This window comes from Staurois parvus, unplaced genomic scaffold (assembly GCF_062004578.1).
Source record: "Staurois parvus isolate SC_StPar_1 unplaced genomic scaffold, SC_StPar_1.0 ptg000206l, whole genome shotgun sequence".
Taxonomy (NCBI): Eukaryota; Metazoa; Chordata; class Amphibia; order Anura; family Ranidae; genus Staurois; species Staurois parvus.
The window spans coordinates 1,946,010-1,966,932 of NW_028318002.1; the positions used below are offsets into that span (position 1 = coordinate 1,946,010).

At 40.9% G+C, this 20,923-nt stretch overlaps 1 protein-coding gene across 3 annotated transcripts in view; it reads left to right on the plus strand.

The window, feature by feature from the left end:
* Positions 1-20,923, plus strand: part of NF1 (neurofibromin 1) — a 364,217-nt gene that overhangs the window by 24,002 nt on the left and 319,292 nt on the right. For all 3 annotated transcript variants that reach the window (XM_089678515.1, XM_089678513.1, XM_089678514.1), the window contains exons 2-3: positions 16,962-17,105; positions 19,261-19,344. In XM_089678515.1, the coding sequence (XP_089534641.1) occupies positions 16,962-17,105; positions 19,261-19,344 (228 nt within the window). The remainder of the gene's footprint in view (positions 1-16,961; positions 17,106-19,260; positions 19,345-20,923) is intronic.

The window sequence follows — 20,923 nt, forward strand, 5'->3', positions numbered from 1 at the left end:
GGTTTCCAAATTTACATTATTTTTTTTTTGGAGCCTAACCCTCAACATGGGCATTACTAAAAAAAAAAAAAAAAAAAATTATTAAATTGTATTGGTCCACAGTCTTGATTAATCATATATCCGTGTTCTCTGCTGCCATGACCAGGCATAGATATGAGAGTATAATGTGTTTTATGCATTTCAACGACAATACAGTCTGTCATCCTCAGGGTGACGCTAAATTTGACCGTCTCCACGAAGTTCGGCTCCTCGTAAATCACTTTACCAAAAATTTACAGATGTCTATACTCCCCAGCAAAAAATCTTTTTTGATGAGTCCCTCATTAATTTTTTTGGCCGCGTTGAAACAATTTCTCCCCAGCAAGCGTGCCAGATATGGGGTCAAGATGTAGAAGACCTCTGAGAGGGCAACAGGGTATACATGTAAGTTTTGGATTTACGAGGGAAAAGACCTGGAGCCCCCCGGATGCCCAGACTACATGGGGAGTAGTGGCAAGATAGTTTGGGACTTGGTGTCATCCTTTTTCCATATGGGGTACCACTTATACGTGGACAATTTTTATTCAAGCGTGCCACTATTTAGACATTTTGTGCAATCTTGGAATTGGTATATGTGGCACCGTGCGACCTAACGTGTGCCCACCATTAGAAGTGGGTGGATGCAGGGCAATATATTCTAATGGTGGGCATACCACACACTTTTTCTGGCAGAGATTTCTTCTCTTTTTCATTCAGCCCACAGGCTGCATACAAAAAAAAAAAAAAATCGCATTTATACCCATGGATCAGCACCATCACTGGACTTTGAATGGTTATACTAGGATGATGCCTACAGCTGCAGGCATCATCCTGGTATAGTTTTTTTCAGCCGGAGATGGGCTTTCATTTAAAAACAATCTTAGTGGCTAATTAGCTGCAGGATTGCTTTTACAAGAAGCGGGAGACTATGCCCCCCCCTCCCCCGATGCCTGCCACGGCCTTCTCGGGCAGTCCCGTGCCATTGGGGGAACCTGAGAATACATCCGGTGTTTCTGCCAGATGACCATAGAGCTGATTGGAGACCGGAATGGTGCCAATCATCTCTATAGCCTAAGAAATTGGAAGCTACGAGCATTTTATCATTTCAGTTTCGCAGGATATAAACAGCCCCATTTGTAAATCGGGAAAGCATCTGATCCCACCGATCTTGGTGAGATTACAGTAGATAATGTAAGGGCAGAAGAGATATCTAGAGTCTAATAGACCCCAGATTTCTCAAAAAAGAATGTATGACCATGCCCATTGAAGTTATAGTGGATATTTGCAGTCCCTGTGATAGCATTAAAAGTGATTAAAAAAAATGAAAGGGACAGTGTAAAATAATAAAAAATCTAAACTTAAAAAAAAAAAAAACCCACCCCTGCGGCCCTGTGCCGGTATGTAAACAGCGTTTGCCCCATGCATGTGAAGTGTCGCCGCAGACATCAAATAGAGGGCAATAATTCTAGCACTAGACGTCCTCTATTGTAAATCTAAAATGGTAGCTTATAAAGGCTTTTAAAACGTTGCCTATGGATATTAAAAATGTATGCAGTTTGTCGCCATTGCACGGGGCATGCGCAGTTTTAAAGCATGTCATGTTTGGTATCTATTTACTTGGCATACCATCATCTTTTGTATTTTACCAAATAATTGGTCAATATATTGTGTTTTTGTTCATTAAAAGTAAAAAAAAGTGTTTTTACATTTGAAAAATTGCTGTGCGATTACTATGTGACATAAAAAATTGCAGCACCCACCATTTTATTCACTAGAGTGTCTGCTTTAAAAAAATATATATAATGTTTGGGGAATCAAAGTAATTTCGAAGCAAAAAAATTTGATTTTTTTTCATGGGAACAGTGTCAGAAAAGGCTTGGTCTTAAGGTGGTTAGAAGAGTCAATGATGTGTGTCATATACTTCTAATGCTGGGCATAAAATGCCCCCACCCCCAAATAGTTTGGGGTGTCTACTTTCCAAAAAGGGGTCGTTTTGACCCCTTTTTGGAAAGTCGACACACCAAACTATTTGCTGAGAGGCATGTTGAGTCAATAGAAGAATTTTTATTTTTTTTTACCACGTTTTTGAAAAATTACAAAAATTGTTTTTTTTTGTTTTTTTTTTACATACAATTGTCTGTTAAATGATTTATTGCTCATACATGCCATGGGTATATGTGGAATTCCTACCCAAAATACATTCTGCTACTTCTCTCGAGTATAGGGGTACCACATGTGAGAGACTTTTTGGCAGTCTAGCCAAGTACAGGACCACAAAATCCAATAAGCACTTTCAGGCTTTTAAAGGGCTTTATCTCCTAGATTGTAAGCTCGAAAGAGCAGGGCCCTCAATCCCCTCATGTTTTGCATTGTATTGGTATTGTTCTGTCACATGTTCTGTCCCCCTTTGTAATGTACAGCGCTGAGTGAACTATTGGCACTTTATAAATACTGTATAATAATAATAATAATTTCACTTCCTGACTACCTATCACAGCTTTGGAAGCCCTGAAATGCAAGGATAGCACCAAACCCCCCAAAATGACCACTTTTTGGAAAGTAGACACCCCAAGGAATTCTATAAGAAGCACGTTGAGTATTTTGCAGATCTCGTTTGTTGCCACAAGTTTTTGGAATATGAAGAAAGAAAACAAAAACATATTTTTTCTTTTCTTGTTTTATATTTCAAAACCTTGTGAGAAAAAATTAGATCTGCAAAATACTCAACATGCCTCTTTTTAAATTCTTTGGGGTTTCTACTTTCCAAAAAGGGGTAATTTGGGGGGGGGGGGTGATGCTATCCTGGCATTTCAGGCTCCTGTATGTAGCTATGCTCCCAAAAAGTTGCACACGTGGTATCCCCATACTCGGTAGAAGTAGCAGAATGTATTTTGGGGTGTAATTCCACATACACCCATGGCTTGTGTGTGAGATCTATAATTTAAATGACAACTTTGTGTAAAAAAAAAAAAAAAAGTTTGTCGTTTTCCAAGAACGTTTGGAAAAAAAAAAATCTTCCATGGACTCAATATGCTTCTCAGCAGATAGCTTAGGTTGTCTACTTTCTGAAAAGGGGTAATTTGGGTGTGTTTGTACTGTCCTGATATATTAGCAGCTCAAGAAATGTGATGGGCAGTCAGAAAGTAAAAGCTGTGTAAACTCCATTATCTATACCATAGTTTGTAGACACTATAACTTTCACACAAAGCAATCAATATACACTTATTGGGATTTTTTTTTTAACCAAAAACATGTAGCAGAATACATTTTGGCCTAAATTTATTACTAAATTTTTAGTTTTTTTTGGATATTTTTTATAACAAATGAGAAAATATTGTTTTTATTTTATTTTTTTGTTTATAGTGCCAATAATAAAAAGCGCACAGATGATCAAATACCACCGAAAGAAAGCTCTATTTGTGTGAAAAAAAAGAACGTAAATTTAATTTATGTACCCTATTGCATGACTGTGCAATTGTCAGTTAAACTAGTGCAGCGCTGTACAGCAAAAAAATGGTGTAAATTGCAGTATCTATACCATAGTTTGTAGACGCTTTAACTTTCACACAAAGCAATCAATATACACTTATTGGGATTTTTTTACCAAAAACATGTAGCAGAATACATTTTGGCCTAAATGCATGACTAACTTTGAGTTTATTATGTATTTTTTTTATAGCCGAAAGTAAAAAATATTTTTCTTCAAAGTTTTTGGTCTTTTTTTACTTATAGTGTGAAAAATAAAAAGTGCACAGGTGATCAAGTACCACGAAAGAGAGCTCTATTTGTGTGAAAAAAAGATCCTAAATTTCGTTTGGGTGCAGCATTGCATGACCGTGCAATTATCATTTGAAATAGTGCAGCGCCGAATAGCAAAAAGAGGCCTGGTCATTAAGGGGGGTAAATCCTCAGGATGGCAAGTGGTTCATTTATTTCCTGAATAAGCTGTACTTTTATTTCCAGCATAATACTTTTATATACACTGCATTTCCCAGTGTAACAAAATGACTTTCAATCTGTAAAACTACTCCACTTAATTTTTTTCGGATTTTTCCTAAAATAAGGTTTTCTAGAAAAAAAACGGAACAAAGTTTTTTCCATGGCTTCAAAATTTCTGAAAAATGTTAAATCTTTATTAAAATTCTTAAAGAAACCTTATTGTGCCTGCTCTTAAACTATGGATTTTGTAGTAGAGATGTTGGGAAGGTACTAAATAGAGCAGATTAGCAGGAAAACATAAGAATGGTTGCTGGGTGCTAATATGTAGGGCCACTGTGCTATATTCTATTTTTTTCTTCCAGTTTCATCAAATGCAGAATTCCTTGTTTGGCTGTGTTTTTTTTTTTTTTTTTTTTTTTGTAGAATGTTGTATTTGTTGCTTTTTTTTCCCTTCTGATTTTCTATTTGAATCACTTGATAGCTCCATAGTTGGACTTTAGTTACTGTGTATACATCAACCCACAGGGGAAATATAAACCAGCAGAATATAAAGTTAGCACTGCTGCAACCTTAAATGTACCTAACCTTTCATGGTAGAAAATCCAACTGCCCTTTTTGAAGAGAAAAACATTTTGTATACTGATAACCAAATGGTATAGATATTACCCATGGCTTCATAGGCAATACAGGGAAACATACTAAGTGCTGCCAATGGAGGCTTTTTGTAGTTGTGTTAATGCCTAGGCTGTAAGGAACATTCTGAGCGGTGTAGTTGGAAGTATAGGGGGCATGTATTTTGCTTCACTTCAGCATTGAAAAATGGATATATTTGAAATTCTCTCAGCAGTTTATGCAGAAAGTCTTCTTTTAAAATGCAGTGGGCACATGACTTGTCACCAATATTGCCTGTGGGCTTCCTGCAGCTGATTTTCCCATTACTGATTTCCCATTCCTTGTTCAGTACTATCTCTGTGTGGAGGCACCCATCTTTGTAAAGTAAAAGATTCTCCCATGACTAGTTATCTGATAACTAGTACATCAAGGAGCAATAGGAGAGATGCAGATGTCACAGGTCCACTGAATAAATTAACATTTCTAGCTGTTCCCTATACCATAGAAAATCTTCATTTTTGGAAATGTCAGAGAGAAAAATGGAGCGTCAAGCCCACTTATCTCAGTGGAGAATAAAAGGGGATAGAAAAAGATTTCTTACCTGCCTGATCAAATTTTCCCCATTATATTTGCTGGCTAGCTGATGCCTTAGCTTCTTGTAGACATGCAGTTGATAGTCCCGGCCCAAAGCAACATGATTAAGAAGTTGTCATCTTATGTTCATGCAAAGCTTTATGCCTAGTACACACAATTGGAATATCGGATGTCAATTTTTGTGCTTGTCCCTTTGGATAATTTTGCATTAACTGTTGTGGTTGGCTCTCAAAAGCTGTGTACTAATGAATAGATCAGGCGATCACTCCGAATGCGTTTTATTTTTTTGCCCGATATTCTCATCGTGTGTTCTAGGCACTATTGTTATGAGAGAAACATTTTTAGTACTTTCGAAAGTTGTGTTTTTAAGGAAATTTGAGTAAACATAGGCCACCGTTGTTGGCCAGCCTTCTAAAAATGCAAATGTGTTCGCTGTATTCCTATAATAATATTTTCAGTACTTTGTTTTATTGACCCACAACAAGACTGCAGTTTGAGAATTCTTTTTGGGCAACTAGAATTTTTAGAAGGAAATATGCAATGGAAAAGCACATTTCTCCCACTCTTACAAGTGTTTCCTTTAGGATCTGCGTTTGTAAGCCATCCTTTGATGCTTAATTATTAGGGTACTGATATGCTGTCCTTCTTCTTTTTTTTTTTTTTTTTTTTTTTATTTGCCTATTACCATGCCAGTTTGGGAGTATTGAATCACTTGATGGTTTGAGACCCTAAGCCTAGGTTCTCACATATATGCGATGTGGGAAACACAGCAAATTCCATGTGTATCCCACACCGCATTTAAATCGCATTGCATTCATGCGATCTACTGCGGGTGACAATGTTAAATTATTGACACTCCAAAACAGGTCACAAAACGCAGTGCTATTGCAGGATTCTCATCGCATGGGTGTAAACACCCATGCAATCTTATTCCAGTGCAGCAAAAGAAAGCATTTTACGTGTAAAGTGAATTGAGCCCATACAAAATGAGTGAGCTAAAATCGCACTGCAAAGAATCGCATGTGATTTGAGTAGGAATGCAATCCAATTCCTATCTAAATCACATGCGGTATTCTGTACAGAAGTGTGAACCCAGGCTAAAGTGCTAACTATAAAGTGCTATGATCATTCTTACCTCGGGAAAGCATTGGCTCTGTTTCTGTAATTAATTGCAGAGGATATTATGCTTTTGAAACTTCAAGTAGAACTATATGCAAAGCATTTTAAAATTCTGGATAATGTAAGGGAGGGTTATGACCCCTGTCCGGATTTTTTGACACCTGTGTCTCATTAGGGGAATTCTCTTTCACTTTCGGTCCCATAGCCAAAACAGGGAGAAGAAATCCCTGCAAATTAAGGTAATCCCTTGTGCCTCCCTAGGTCACCAGAACTAGTGTCTCCATTGGAAGAATCCAACCCCCCCCCCCCCCCCGAAAAAAAATTTAAAAAGCATTTTTTGTGTGAGTTCATATTTGTGATCGCTGTGGGCTGCTGTAAATGAGCACAAACAGTCCTGCCCCTGCTGCAGCCTCTAACCTTGCTGAACCCCTTCCAGCCAACTGTGTGCACATGTGGCCTCACGGAAGTGGGTCTTTTTATGTGGGACCGCATATATGCGTACAGGGCGCTCCCAGCACAGAGAACGGGCTCTCACCAACAATTTGTTCCGGGTTACCTGATTGCTATGATAGCCTCTGGTCAGTCACTGTGAGCCTACCCCTATGTTTACTTCCTCTTCTGAAATAAAGTGGAGCTCCAGGCTCCCACAAAAAAAATTTAAAGTCAGCAGCTACAAATGCTGTAAATAAGGACACTTACCTGTCCAGGGATCCGGGGATGTCCTCACTCGAGCTGATTTTTCAATGGGCTTCGGGTGCAGGTGCCGGCATCTTAAGTAAGGGAAACTGGTAGTGAAGCCTTGCTGCTTCCTTTGGACTTTTGGCTCAGATGGCTGCGGTGGGTCTGTCAAAACCAAGTCCCCGGGTCAGTTCATGGTCAGGTTCAAAGGTCACAGTCAGTATATTTTGGGGAGAATTTTTTTTTTCTTTTTAAATTTGTATATTTTAGGCAGGATTAAAAAAAAAAAAAGCAAAATGTGCACCATTGTTTCTGGACCCTACTACAGGTACAGACAACAACTAACACACCTATGTGGTATCGCTGCGATCCTCAGGAGCAGGAGAATTTACTTTGGGTTGTTCTTTAATGGTAAATTATGGTGAGAAATATACAGCTAACATTTTACAAAAAAATATTTTTTATTACTATTTTGGGCCAGTTTTCCTTTGATAAAAAAAAAAAATTAGGAGATATTCATTACTATTTACCACCAAGAGAGAGCCCAATTTCTCCTGAAAACAACAAGGTATAATCCATTAGAATGCACAAAGTTGCGATGACGTGTACAGTTTTCCTTACATGTCAAAGTTGCAAAATTGTGCTTGGGCCTTAACATTTGTTTTTCTCCATCACTAAGCAGTAAGGGGTTTGGTTTTTTTTGGAACATTTGTCTGGAAATGGGAAATTCTGAAAAATTCTCCAGAGCATTCGAAAATACCATTATGCATTTCATATGAAAACCCCAAAATCTTTGCTGTATTGTCATACCAATGTTTTGAGTCCTAAGTTTGATTTCAGGATGCACATGCCCTTTACAATAAACATGATTTTTGACCAAATGAAAACCACATTCACAGTTGTAATATTAGTAAAAAAAAAAATTCGTCTTCTCTCTTTTTTGTCACTGCAGTTGAAAGCCGATTTGACCCCAATAATTAGAAAACTGAATTTTCCAAATACAAATATTTTTGAAGGAAATTCTTAGATTTTCAATGGAATGTTCATATTAAAATCTTTTGTTAGAACAGTATTTCTTGCCATAATTGAGTCAACTAATTTTGTTTGAAAGCCCTTAAAATTTTGTCTAAATCTGCTGTCTGAACTGAATCCCAGACATATGTTAAACAGTGTTCATTACAAACGTACGATTTTCCCAAACAAAAACTGCATTTCTTAACTGTTAGAAAAAGGAATGAGCACCCTGAAAACAAATCCATTACAGTGACTGGCCTCAGGTGATAGACAGAGATGAAACCAATCCTTCTACATATCTTGTATAGTCTGCTTCTCTACATCTGTTCAAAGTCCAGAATTTATAAAGCTTGTCTGGGATTTAAGAGCTGAAATTACACACTGCAGAGCTCAGTAGAGCTGAGTAGAGGGAAGAGGACCCCCCCCCAATATACTCACTGGTACTGAGCTGAGGCTTTCACTTGCAGGCTGTGTGCTGTATCCCTCTCCTCTGTCACCTTTTTATATACTGGTGTCTGGAAAACATGTCTGAAATGACTCATGCTGATAGCAGGGGAAGGAGGCATCAGACAGATATGCTGTTGATTGAGACAAGTACACACTATAAAGGGATATGCTTTGTTCATATTTCATGTCGGAGGTTTACAGCCATTTTAAGTCTCATTGCTGAAGGAGGGGGAAATTGATGAAAACTTTAACCTGCCTTCAGAACATGTCCGATCTCAAGTCTGTGCCCATGCACACTAAAGGTTGCCTTTAATTATGTTGCTATTCCTGTAAAATGCCATGTTTTTAGCAAAAGGTCCTTTTTAACTGCAAAAGACGGGTCATTATTATTATTATACAGTATTTATAAAGCGCCAATAGTTCGCTCAGTGCTGTACATTACAAAGGGGGACAGAACAATAACAATACAATGCAAAACATGAGGGGATTGAGGGCCCTGCTATTTCGAGCTTACAATCTACGAGGGAGGGGATGGTGGCACAGGAGGAGATAGCTGTGGGGGATGGAGTGGTAGGAAGAGTGGAGGAGGTTGGCAAGTTAGCAGGGGGCGGGGTAGGCTTCCCTGAAGAGATGGGTTTTCAGGGTGTGCCTAAAGAAGAGGAGAGTAGGTGATAATCTGATGGGTTGGGGCAGGGAGTTCCAGAGGATGGGTGACACCCTGGAGAAGTCCTGGAGGCGGGCATGGGAGGAGGAGACCAGGGAACTAGAGAGAAGGAGGGCTTGTGAGGAGCGGAGTGTGCGTGCTGGGCGGTACTTGGATATTAGGTCAGTGATGTAGTTCGGGGCAGTATGGTGGACGGCTTTGTACGTCCGTGTTAGGATTTTGAATTTGATCCGTTGCGCAATCGGAAGCCAGTGGAGGGATTGGCAGAGGGGGGTGGCGGAAATGGAGCGGTTGGAAAGGTGAATGAGTCCGGCAGCCGTATTCAGGATTGACTGAAGCGGGGATAGCCAGCGGTGAGGCAGGCCAGTGAGGAGGGAGTTGCAGTAGTCGAGTCGTGATATGATGAGGGAGTGGATGAGCTGTTTAGTGGTTTCTGGGGTTAGGAACGTGCGGATTTTGGCGATGTTGCGGAGGTGGAGTCTGCACTTGGTTGTTAAAGATTGGACTTGGGGCTGGAAGGATAGGTTGGAGTCCAGAATGACACCAAGTACTCTGGCCTGCGGGGCAGGTTTGATGGTGGCGTTGTTGGATGTGATGGAGAAGTCAATGGGGGTGTGGTGTCTGGGCTGGGGGGAAGACAAGAAACTCGGTTTTGGAGAGGTTCAATTTAAGGAAGTGGAGCGACATCCAGTCTGATATGTCGCTCAGTAGGTGTGTGATTCGGGCGGAGACTGAGGTGGGGGGTTGAGAGATAGATTTGTGTGTCGTCGGCATATAGATGGTAGTTGAAGCCGTGAGAGTGTATGAGTTGGCCAAGGGAGGAGGTGTAGATGGAGAAGAGAAGGGGCCTGAGGACGGAGCCTTGAGGGACCCCAACAGAGAGGGGGAGTGAGGGGAAGGTGGTAGCATTATAGGTAACGCTGAAAGAGCGTTGTGACAGGTAGGATGAGAGCCAGGAGAGAGCAGAATCTCTGAGGTCAAGGGAGTGTAGTTTTTTGAGGAGGAGGGGGTGGTCGACTGTGTTGAAGGCTGCGGAGAGGTCAAGGAGTAGGAGCACTGAACAGTGGCCATTAGCTTTGGCGGTTAGCAGGTCGTTGGAGAGTTTAAGTAAGGCAGTTTCGGGGGAGTGTACGGGACGGAAGCCAGACTGTAGGGGATCGAGGAGGTTGTTGTCGTTGAGGTGAGAGCTCAGGCGGGTGTAGACTAGGCGCTCGAGGAGTTTGGATGTAAATGGGAGCAGGGAGATGAGTCTGAGGTTGTTCGGGTTATTGGGGTCCAGGGAGGGCTTTTTAAGTATGGGGGTGATGTGTGCATGTTTCAGAGGGGAGGGGAAAGTGCCGGAGGAGAGGGAGAGTTTAAAGATGTGGGTGAGGGAGCATAGGATGGAGGGGGAGGGAGGTCGTAGGAGTTGAGGGGATAGGGTTGAGGGGGCAGGTGGTGAGGCAGGCATCAGAGAGGATCTTGGAGACTTCCTCGATGGTAGTAAGGTCAAAGGTGTGGAGTGTTGGGGGGGCTTCAGTATGAGGAATGTAGGGTGGGGTGGAAGTGGAGGTCAGAGCAGTGGTGGGGCCGTGGGAGAGGGGTGATGAGGGGGTAGCTGAGTGAGGGGGAACGGGTTGGAGGGAGTTTGAGCAGCGACAAAGTCCCTGTGGGTTATGTCGAGGGTGAGGGGGGATGAGGGGGTAGCTGTGTGAGAGGGCATGTGAGTTGCGGCGATGTCCTTGCGCAAGGTGTCAATCTTGTTTTTGAAGTGATTGGCAATCTCAAGGGCGGTGAGTGAGGTGCTGGGTGGAGGTGGGGGTGGAGAGAGTAGAGAGTTGAAGGTGGAGAAGAGTCGGCGAGGATTGGAGGAGAGGGCCTTGATGAGGGTCAGGAAGTAGGCTTGTTTGGCAGCATGGAGGGAGGAGGTGTAGGTGTGGAAAGCAGATTTGTATCGGGTGAAGGCTTGTTGGGATTTGGTTTTGCGCCATAGTCGCTCCAGGGCACGACTGTGTCGTTTGAGGGTTTTGGTGTGATCAGTCTGCCAGGGCTGGAGCGGCCGGGGTCTGATGTTGCGTGTGGTTAAAGGCACTAGTGAGTCAAGGGCTGTTGACAGCGCGTTGTTGTAGGCAGTCATAGCCAAGTCAGGGCAGGACAGGGGGAGGATGCGGTCGTGGAGTTGATCAGCTGCAGAGTGGAGGGGGGCAGGGTTACGGTTGCGGAGGTTACGGCTGGTAGTAGTGTGACATTTGGAGGATGAGGAGATAGAGAAGGGTCATCAGCTTGGCTGTGCTGTATACTTTAGATGTGTACACTCAGGACTAGCTGCACAGATATATAAAACCCTTTTGTCAGGTAAACTGCTCTCATATATGTATTTAGGCCATGTATTTAGCTGTTTGCCTAATATTGAGCTTTAAGTGAATTGATTTGGGTTATTTAAGATCATGTTTTTAGAGCCCTATGAGTGGGATTGATTTGTTTAGTTATATTGATTTGGTATTTCTACTACATGAGCTATTTTAGAAGGGTAAAACGATCTAGTTACATAACATGAGTTCCAGTACATGCTTATCAATATTGGGAAAGAATATTCATTAAATCAGGATATTGGTAAAGGATACAAAGAAATGCTCATACTGAGAACTTTTTTGTTGGTAAAGTTTTCAAGTTTGGTGCAGGCAAACCTATAAGATTGCAGACTTCATATAACATATAAATGCTAATGGTTTGGTGTGCTAAGGTTAGGTTCATTGTGAGTTTTTGACCCTTAGCTTGGGTTTTAATGCTGGTTTTTACTGCTGTGATGGGGCACTATGGGATGTGTTTACCAGTAAATAGTAAGGCTGACCTCTAGCTTTACCTTCAGTTTTGCACTATTGTACAGGCCCCTCTCCTGCATCAAAGCTTACTCTAATGTCTCTAGACACTGTGAGCTTCTCACAGGATGCATTAGAAGCTGCAGCAAGTCAGGGTATGCCTCATTTCCTGGGTAGAGGACATCCAGCATTTGCCAGCCTCATGCAAATGTGTCTGCTCAGGAGCGCTCTCCTCCAACCTCCTCCCAGGAGCCAACACACTGCTACCGGTAGCAGACAAGGCTTGAGAGGAATACTAAGGCAGGGTGCATGGATTATTTCAGGAAGCTATTTACAGCACCTTGCCAGCCCCTCCTACCAGCCATGATTTTTCTGCATTGCACAGAAAAGCACAGAGACCAAGTAATGACATTATTGGTCAAAAATATAGTATGTAAAGAAAACGGGCAGGTTATTTAACATGCTGCTGAGAGGGAGGAGAGGAACCAGAGAACACAAAATATAAGCAGAATAAATTTGTCGTTTTTAAAACAACTCCAGGCAGACACTAAATACTTTATGTGAATTGTCTCACCTACCAAATTGTAACAATTTGTCAGTTTGATTATTTATATGTATATATAATAGTCTAATTCAGCCTGGTATTGCAAAACACCTGCTGTATTCAGTATATATCCAGTATTACCCCTGCACTGACATACATACAAGAGCGGGTTTCTAGTCAAAGGCTAAAGGTTCAAAATGTTTGACGGTATCTTTATGTGAATGGTAGACTGGACAGAACCAAGTAATTTTCAAACAGTATAAACTTTGTTTGGTTTCTGTGCTGGGTACATTCTTATGCGGTCACACATCAGTTGATTTCCTTGTCTGCATTTTTCATTGACTGTTGAGACCATAGATAAAACTGAAATGTCTTTGTTGGAGGGGACTTAAGAGATTTTGTATAAAAGAGCAAGAAACTGAGAGGGGGGGGAATCAGTTTTACAAGATCCTACAAGTTGCATGCAGCAGAGTCAATGCCGTAAACAGTTTTTTTTCATTGGTAATTTTGCTATGTATGCTCAATTTTAATCTGCTGTATACTATTTTATAACCTGGTCTTTTTATCCTGTGATCCAGGCTAAAAGGTGACATAGGTTATGTATGATTTTTGTAGGTAAAGCTGAACTCTGGGCTGAAAAAAAAAATACCATTGTAACAGGACCCCCCACACTGCAAGGGTTAAATGCTTGTTAAGTCTAGGTGGTACGGAAGGCGTACTACTTACTCCTTATTACTTTTTCCTTGCAGGATCCCTCTGTCTGTGAAATGGTTCCTGCAGCCTTTTCTTGAGTTGCGCATGGCTGCAAGTGCATGCTTGCCACCTTCACCTGCAATACAGGGCTCATAGCTCTGCATTGTATGTGATAATGTAGAGGGACCTCCTGGAACTTCAGGGAGAAGAGGAGAGCACCCAGCGTGCTGGAACAGGCATTCAGGGTAATACTGCCTGTTCATCTATATCCTAGACATAATGAACCCTTGCAATGTGGGGTATGAGTTGAACTTTAAGCAGCACAGTTTTGTCCAGAGTACACATCTGATTGCAAACAGAAGAAGATGCATGGTACTAATGTGGTACTTTGTGTTCATCTGTAAGCCTGGGTTATAGGACACTGTGCAGACACAGTGTGTGCCTGTATTCCTTAGTCTGTTCAGTCTGAGGCAAGATGCAGCCTGTGCTTGAGCAATGGGGCATATTCAAGAGGCGTTTGGGTGGGGTGTGTGCCAGAGGCAGGCTGTGATTTGTTGGGGTTGGTCAGTCAACATGTATTGGCACATGATCAAGTACTAATCTCTCAGTTCTGCATCGGGCATAGCCCATCCAGTAACGTAATTTCCCATATTTAGGTAATAAAAGCACGGGTATCCCTGGACCGTTTGTTTACATTTGCCTTATATTTGACTCCCCTGGCCGACAACTGAAATTCCCAGTTGGGGTTAGAGCACTGTGCAGGAACCAGGCACATAACTTGACGGCTTCCCAGCATAGACATACTTGCTCTGAGTACTGCCATCTCTCTGTACATTAGCTCAAAGCAGGTCTTCATTCAGGTCTTCTTCTTCAGTTTGCTAATCTGGGAACTAGCTATAATTCTTTAGGAATCTGTCACTGCCGTAGCAACAGGTTCTTGAAATGGCGGTAGTAAGAAGTACCTGAATTTGTCTCCTGTTATGGTAATGTTAGCACAACTGGTGCAAATGTTTTCCTGAATTAGGAAAATTACAGCCAGAAATATATTGTAAAGGCTTTATTGAATTCCCAGAATGTGTTTAAAGGGGAAAAAATATATATATTAAATATATATATATCAACCCACCTAATATTGAGTAGGTTCCCATTTTGCCCCCAAAACAGCGACTGATTGAGGCATGGATACAATTAGACCTCTGAAGGTATGCTGTGGTATCTGGCCCCAAGCTGTCAGTAACCAATCCTTTAAGTCCTGTAAGTTGCAAGGTCATTTCAAAAGCATCCCACACATGCTTGGTTAGATTGACATCTGGAGAATTTGAAGGCCAAGTCTACACTTCAAACTTGTTGTGTTCCGCAAACCATTCTGGAACCATTTTTGCAGCGTGGCAGGGCATATTATTCTGTGTCAAGTAACATCCACATGAATGGCATGTTTCCCAGCAGAACATTGCCCAAAACATCACACTGCATCTGTCAACTTACCTTCTTCCCCATACTGCATCCTGGTGCCATCTCTTCCCCAAGTAAGCGGCACATATGTACTCCGCCATCCACATGATGTAAAAGATAATGTGATTCATCAAACCAGTTCACCTTCTTCCATCGCTTCGTTGTCCAATTCTGATGTTCGCATGCCCATTGTAGGTGCTTTTGGCTGTGGACACTGGTCCGCATGAACCTGGCCTGTTGCTAAGCAGCCCATAGGCAACAAACTGTGATGCTCATTTTTTTCTGCTTTCAATACATAAACTTCAGGCACAACATTTAACGTTTAATTACTGCCTAATATACAGTTAGGTCCATATATGTTTGGACACAATCACAATTTTTATACTTTTGGCTCTGTATGCCACCAGAATAATTTAAAATGAAACAATCTAAATGAATTTGAAGTGCAGACTTTCAGTTTTAATTCAAGGGGTTGAACATAAATATCTAGTAAAATTTTAGGAACTGCAACCGTTTTTATACACGATCCCTCCACTTTCAGAGGCTCAAATGTAATTGGACAAATTAATATTATCATAAATAAAATGTTCATTTTTAATATTTTGTTGAGAATCCTTTACTGGCAATGACTGCCTGAAGTCTGGAACCCATGAACATTACCAAAGACTGGGTTTCCTTCTCTCGGATGGTTTGCCAGGCTCTAACTGCAGCTGCCTTCACTGTTCTTTGTTTGTGGGACTTTCTGCCTTTAGTTTTGCCTTCAGCAAGTGAAATGTATGCTCAATTGGGTTGAGATCAGGTGATTTACTCAGCCATTGCAGAATATTCCACTTCTTTTTCTTCAAAAGCTCCTGAGTTGCTTTTACAGTGTGTTTTGGATCATTGTCCATCTGTACTGTGAAGTTCCACCCAATCAACTTTGCTGCATTTGGCTGAATCTGGGCTGACAGTATATCTCTAAACACTGCAGAATTCATCCAGCTGCTTCGGTCTTCTGTCACATCATCAATAAACACCAATGACCCAGTGCCACTGGAAGCCATGCATGCCCATGCCATCACACTGCCTCCACCATGTTTTACAGATGACGTTGTGTGCTTTGCATCATGAGCTGTTCCAAGCCTTCTCCACACATTTTTTCTTCCCATCATTCTGGTACAGATTAATCTTAGTTTCATCCGTCCAAAGAATGGTTTTCCAGAACTGATCTGGCTTTTTTAGATTTTTTTGGCAAATTCAAATCTGGCTTTTCTATTCTTCAGGCTTATGAATGGTTTGCACCTTGTGGTGAATGCCCTCTGTATTTGCTCTCGTGAAGTCTTCTCTTGATTGTAGACTTGGACAATGATACGCCCACCTACTGGAGAGTGTCCTTCACTTGTCTGTATGTTGTGAATGGGTTTTTCTTTACCATAGAGAGGATCCTGCGATCATCCACCATTGTTTTCTTCCGTGGACGTCCATGCCTTTTTATGTTGCTGAGCTCACCGGTGCATTCTTCTTTCCTCAGAATGTACCAAACTGTTGATGTGGCCACTCTTAATGTTGCTGCTGTCTCTCTGATGGATTTGTTTAGTTTTTGAAGCCTTACAATGGCCTGTTTCACTTGCATAGACAGGTGCTTTTGAATGCATGATGTAGGTTCACAGCAATAGATTCCAAATGCAAATATCACACTGAGAATCAACTCCAGACCTTTTACCAGCTTAATTGATAAAGAAACATCTTTTGGTTCAATTGAACAGCCATGAAACCGCTTTTGATTCAATTGTCCACTTACTTTTGGTCCCTTGAAAAAGGGGTGATTGCTACTCTTAAAAGCTGTAATTCCTAAACCCTTCCTCCAATTTGGATGTGCATACCTTCAAATTAAACCTGAGAGTGTGTACTTTCAGCTCACATCCATTATATAACTGTAGTTTGAATATGTTTTGGTAAATACCTGAAAATACTAAAATTGTGCCTGTGTCGAAATCTATATGGACCGAACTTTATCTCAACGACTTTCAGATGCCATTGTAACAAGATAATCATTGTTCACTTAATCTGTGAGTGATCCTAAAGTTATGGCTGAGTGGAATATAGATAGATACTGTATATGCTGTATGTGTGTGTATTGATTTATTTATATTTTTATATCAATAATGATTTTCCCATACTTTCAGCCTGTAAAACATTGGAAAATGTGCATATTTTACAGAATTGCACTAAAGAGGTTTTTTTAATATTTTGTCTGCTTTAAGTTTTATAGTTTTTTGTTAACAATACTTTTCATTGTTCCTGTGGGTCTGTGCGTTAGGTTCCTGTTGGTCTCTGCGTTTTGTAGGCAGCATATCTTTACAATTAAAGTTGCTTTAAATAACCTTTTTTTTTTTTTCTTTTTCTTCAGCTTCCAATTAAAGCCGGGCAGCAGAATACACACACCAAAGTCAGTATGGAGCACAACAAAGAGTGTCTCATAAACATTTCAAAGTACAAATTCTCCCTGGTCATAAGTGGACTTACACACATTTTAAAAAATGTAAACAACATGGTAAGCATCTAGAGCATGGTTACAAAAAATATTGCATTAATTGATGTGAAAGTGTTACTAACTCCACAACAGTAAAATAATTCTGTATATGCAGTAAAGCATGCTTGTTATACTCACTGTGGAACCTAAGGGGGTTATCCTCTGCATTGTGCAAAAAGTCTGTTTTTATCCTTTATTCTCTTTTACTCCCCTTTTTCAAGCAATCGCCATTTATCTCCAGACTGAACCGTAGGCATGCACATGCTCAGTTTGGTGTATTTTGCTAGAGAAGTTGTTTTGTTCTTGGGAGAGTGCATGTGATTAGCACAGGATCAATCCGCACTGTCCAGACAGGGCAAGGGATTTCCATCCTCCTAGAGCAGAAAGAAAACTCCTCCTACAAGCTTTAGCTAGTGCTGGGCTGGACACTGATAGAAGTCACAAGAGTGCTCTAACTGCTGATGAGAAAAGGTATTTTCAAAGGTATATTGAAATGTTCTTGTTTTGCAGATGGAGATTTTGCTTGCTGTGCCACCTGTTGAAAAAAAATTAGCATTGCCCCTTAATATTTTTTTTGATTTTTCCCATCTGGCAGTCTTGTGATTTATACCGAGCAGCTTGTATCTTGACCTTCATTTCAGCAGCAGAGCGGCTTGATTACGAAAACACCCTAGCCTGCTTATTGGACAATAAAGATGTAGCCGCACATTTATGTTTCATCTTGTCGTTATTTTGTTTACTTCCTAGCACATGTGCACTGCAGCAGAGCCTGATTAGCTCAGACTGCTGGTACCCCTACCACCCCACCCCCCATATTCCTTAAAACTGAACTACTTAATGTAGAACTACTGGCAAAACCTTTTTTTTTTTTTAAATTTTGGATAGAGTATGAGAGGCTTCCTGTCCCATAGCCAAAATATTAATTGGGTCAATATCCTTGCAAAGTAAGGGAATTTCTTAGGGATCCCCAGTCACTAGAACTAGTGTCCCCATAGGAAAATTTCCCCTCTATTACTTTTTTGGGGACAACCCAAAATTTGGTGTTTTCTTTTACTTGCAGTTTCCATGAAAATGGTAAGCAGGACAAATAGGGTGAATCTTCCTAATGGGGCACAGAGTTCAATAAAAAAAAACAATAGGTGTTCTAATCCATCTGCACTCTGTTTTGCCTTTAGTTACACTTTGCTAAATATATGAGCAGGAAGTATATTTAAGGCTACATCCACCTTTTTGTTTAAAAAAAATAAATGCCCTTTTTTTCGCTGTGTCAGATGGGACTTGTAATTGATTCACTTACAGATCACTGTGAACGAATGATGCGGCTGTATAGGTGGAGCCCCCTGCTTTTAAATGTTACAGCGGATGCAGGAGAGAGCAACCCCTGGCTGCTAACAGCAGAGGGGGATTCTGGGGATGAGTGGGGGTTCATAGCAACATATGTTACACCTTAAATACAGACATGACATGTAACATATTGCTAAAGGCAAACTTGGCTTTTAATGTAGAAGAAACATAATATGCCTTAATCTTCTTCCCAGCTTGTTTGCAATGTACAGTAGCTTGCACATGCACAGCCCAGGTTACAATTTTGGCATCTGCCAAGATGAATGAACTCCCACTCGTGTGAGGGTCATGTCATTCTGGTCTGACCAATTAAAAGGACCCAAAGTTCAGAACCTGCAGGGAGGCCAGCCAAAGATGGTAACGCTAGTTACTTCTTTAACTGAGGTCACATGCATAGGTATGTGGTAATGTGATTGGTCACTGTGGGAGCCTGGATGAGTTCCCCCCCCCCACCCCTTTTTTAGGGCATTTTGTTTTTTCAAATCAAAGGGGTAAACCTGGTCAATGTGTAAATGAATATGAACTTTATTTCGGTCAACATATAAATTGGGGAAGAAATCATTTCCAACCTTTGTGGCTGAGGGCATGTGCCAGGCTGAAGAGGACATCTAGGCACTTGTGTTTATAGAAAAACTTGATTGCTGATTTCCTGGGCAGTGTTCAGTGTCCTCGGCTTTGTCTAGTCATGTGCTTATTCTCAGTGATGCTCTTGTAAAATGGATTTACTTTTGCACTATATTGGCTTGTCTGTTTGCACTTTTTAAACTGTGTAAAATGTATACTTATATTGAGAGCTCCAAATGTTTTCTGAACTATATTTTTAAATTTGTAGAGGATATTTGGAGAAGCTGCTGAAAAAAATTTGTATTTGTCTCAACTGATTATATTGGATACACTGGAAAAATGTCTTGCAGGGGTGAGTATTTGTTTAATTTATGTTCAGTTTTGTGAATGGTTTATACCTTTTTGAATTTGAAACTTGGTTTTTGTACCTAAAACACCACACTATAGACATTAGTAGGTATATTTGCATGTACTGATTTGAGTAGTACAATGTTCTTAGCATTAATATAATTTATTGGGAGCTCAGTATAGTTACACAGGTAGATGATTAAATTTGTACATTACACTAGTGCTTCAGGTTTTTGCGTATAGAGGGCTTTAAGTTTAATGATCAAATACTAATCAGATGCTGTTCAAAAGATCAAGTGGGGGAAGGAATCTGCATTCTTCAATTGATCAGTGATCATTGCCAGACCTTGCTGCAGAAGTGCTTAAACTTGTTACTTTTCTTCTTCATTGTTCCTAGTTGCTATTCTTCATCTTGCTAGCTATTGGATGTGTTGGGAAGGGAGAACGGTCTTGCTTTTAAACAAAATGAACTACTAATTGCTCATTACAAATTTACCTTCGTTCTTGTTTTTAGAGGCTTCACCTGTGAGGGGAAAAAAAAATAAATGCACATATTTTTGCAGAAAAAAATGTACATTATTATTTGCCCATTATTATTGGACCAGAAGTTTTCATGCGTCTTCAACATAGGTTTTCATACTTCTGGGTGTGGAATGGTGTGTCCTTTGCTGACAACTGTAGTTCTGTTGCAAAGCCCTACTGTGTGTTCTGCAGAATCTAGGGTTCAGCAGGAGAAACCATAGCAGCCAGCAGAGGAACGTACTATTCTAGCAGTGGTTTTATCAGATCAGTGTTGGAGCAAATGGGCCTTCAGACAGGTAAGTATAATTCTGCTTTCTTCATAGTAAACCTCCCTTACAGGGTCACTTTAGAGCAGTGTTTCTCAACTCCAGTCCTCATGGACCCCCAACAGGTCATGTTTTCAGGATTTCCATTATTTTGCACAGGTGATTTGATCAGTTTCACTGCCTTAGTAATTACCACAGCTGTTTCATCTGAGGGAAATCCTGAAAACATGACCTGTTGGGGGTCCATGAGGACTGGAGTTGAGAAACACTGCTTTAGAGTAACATTTAGCTAACAGGTTTACTTCAAAGAGGTGCCTGCTGTTAACTTTATTAGCTAGAAAAGTGGGTGTCTATCTGATTCAGTTTTACCTAGTTACTAGGGCCTGACTGATAACATCTGTGTTAAAGTATATGTCCTGCCAAAACCTTTTTTTTTTCTTGGTTTTGCATAGTGTAGGACAGTGGTGGGCAACTGTGGCCAACAGCGGCTGTTGTGTAGCTACATGTCCCATGAGGCATTGCAAGACTGATAGTTACAAGCAAGTGGCAGAGGCATTGATGGGACTTGTAGTTCTGCAACAGCCAGAGGGCTGCAGTTTGCCCACCCCTGGTGTAGGAAATGTTAGGCCCCCTGTCAGGTTTTAAAGAAGTTTTCCAGGTATGGATATTTTTACATAGGCTTGGACCAATGTAACTATGAATAACCCATACTTGTTGGATCCCTCTAAAAGCTGGAAATCACTGTAGCAGTTCCACTAGCACCTGCATTTTGTGCTGAGCAGCAGTCCTGCTGCA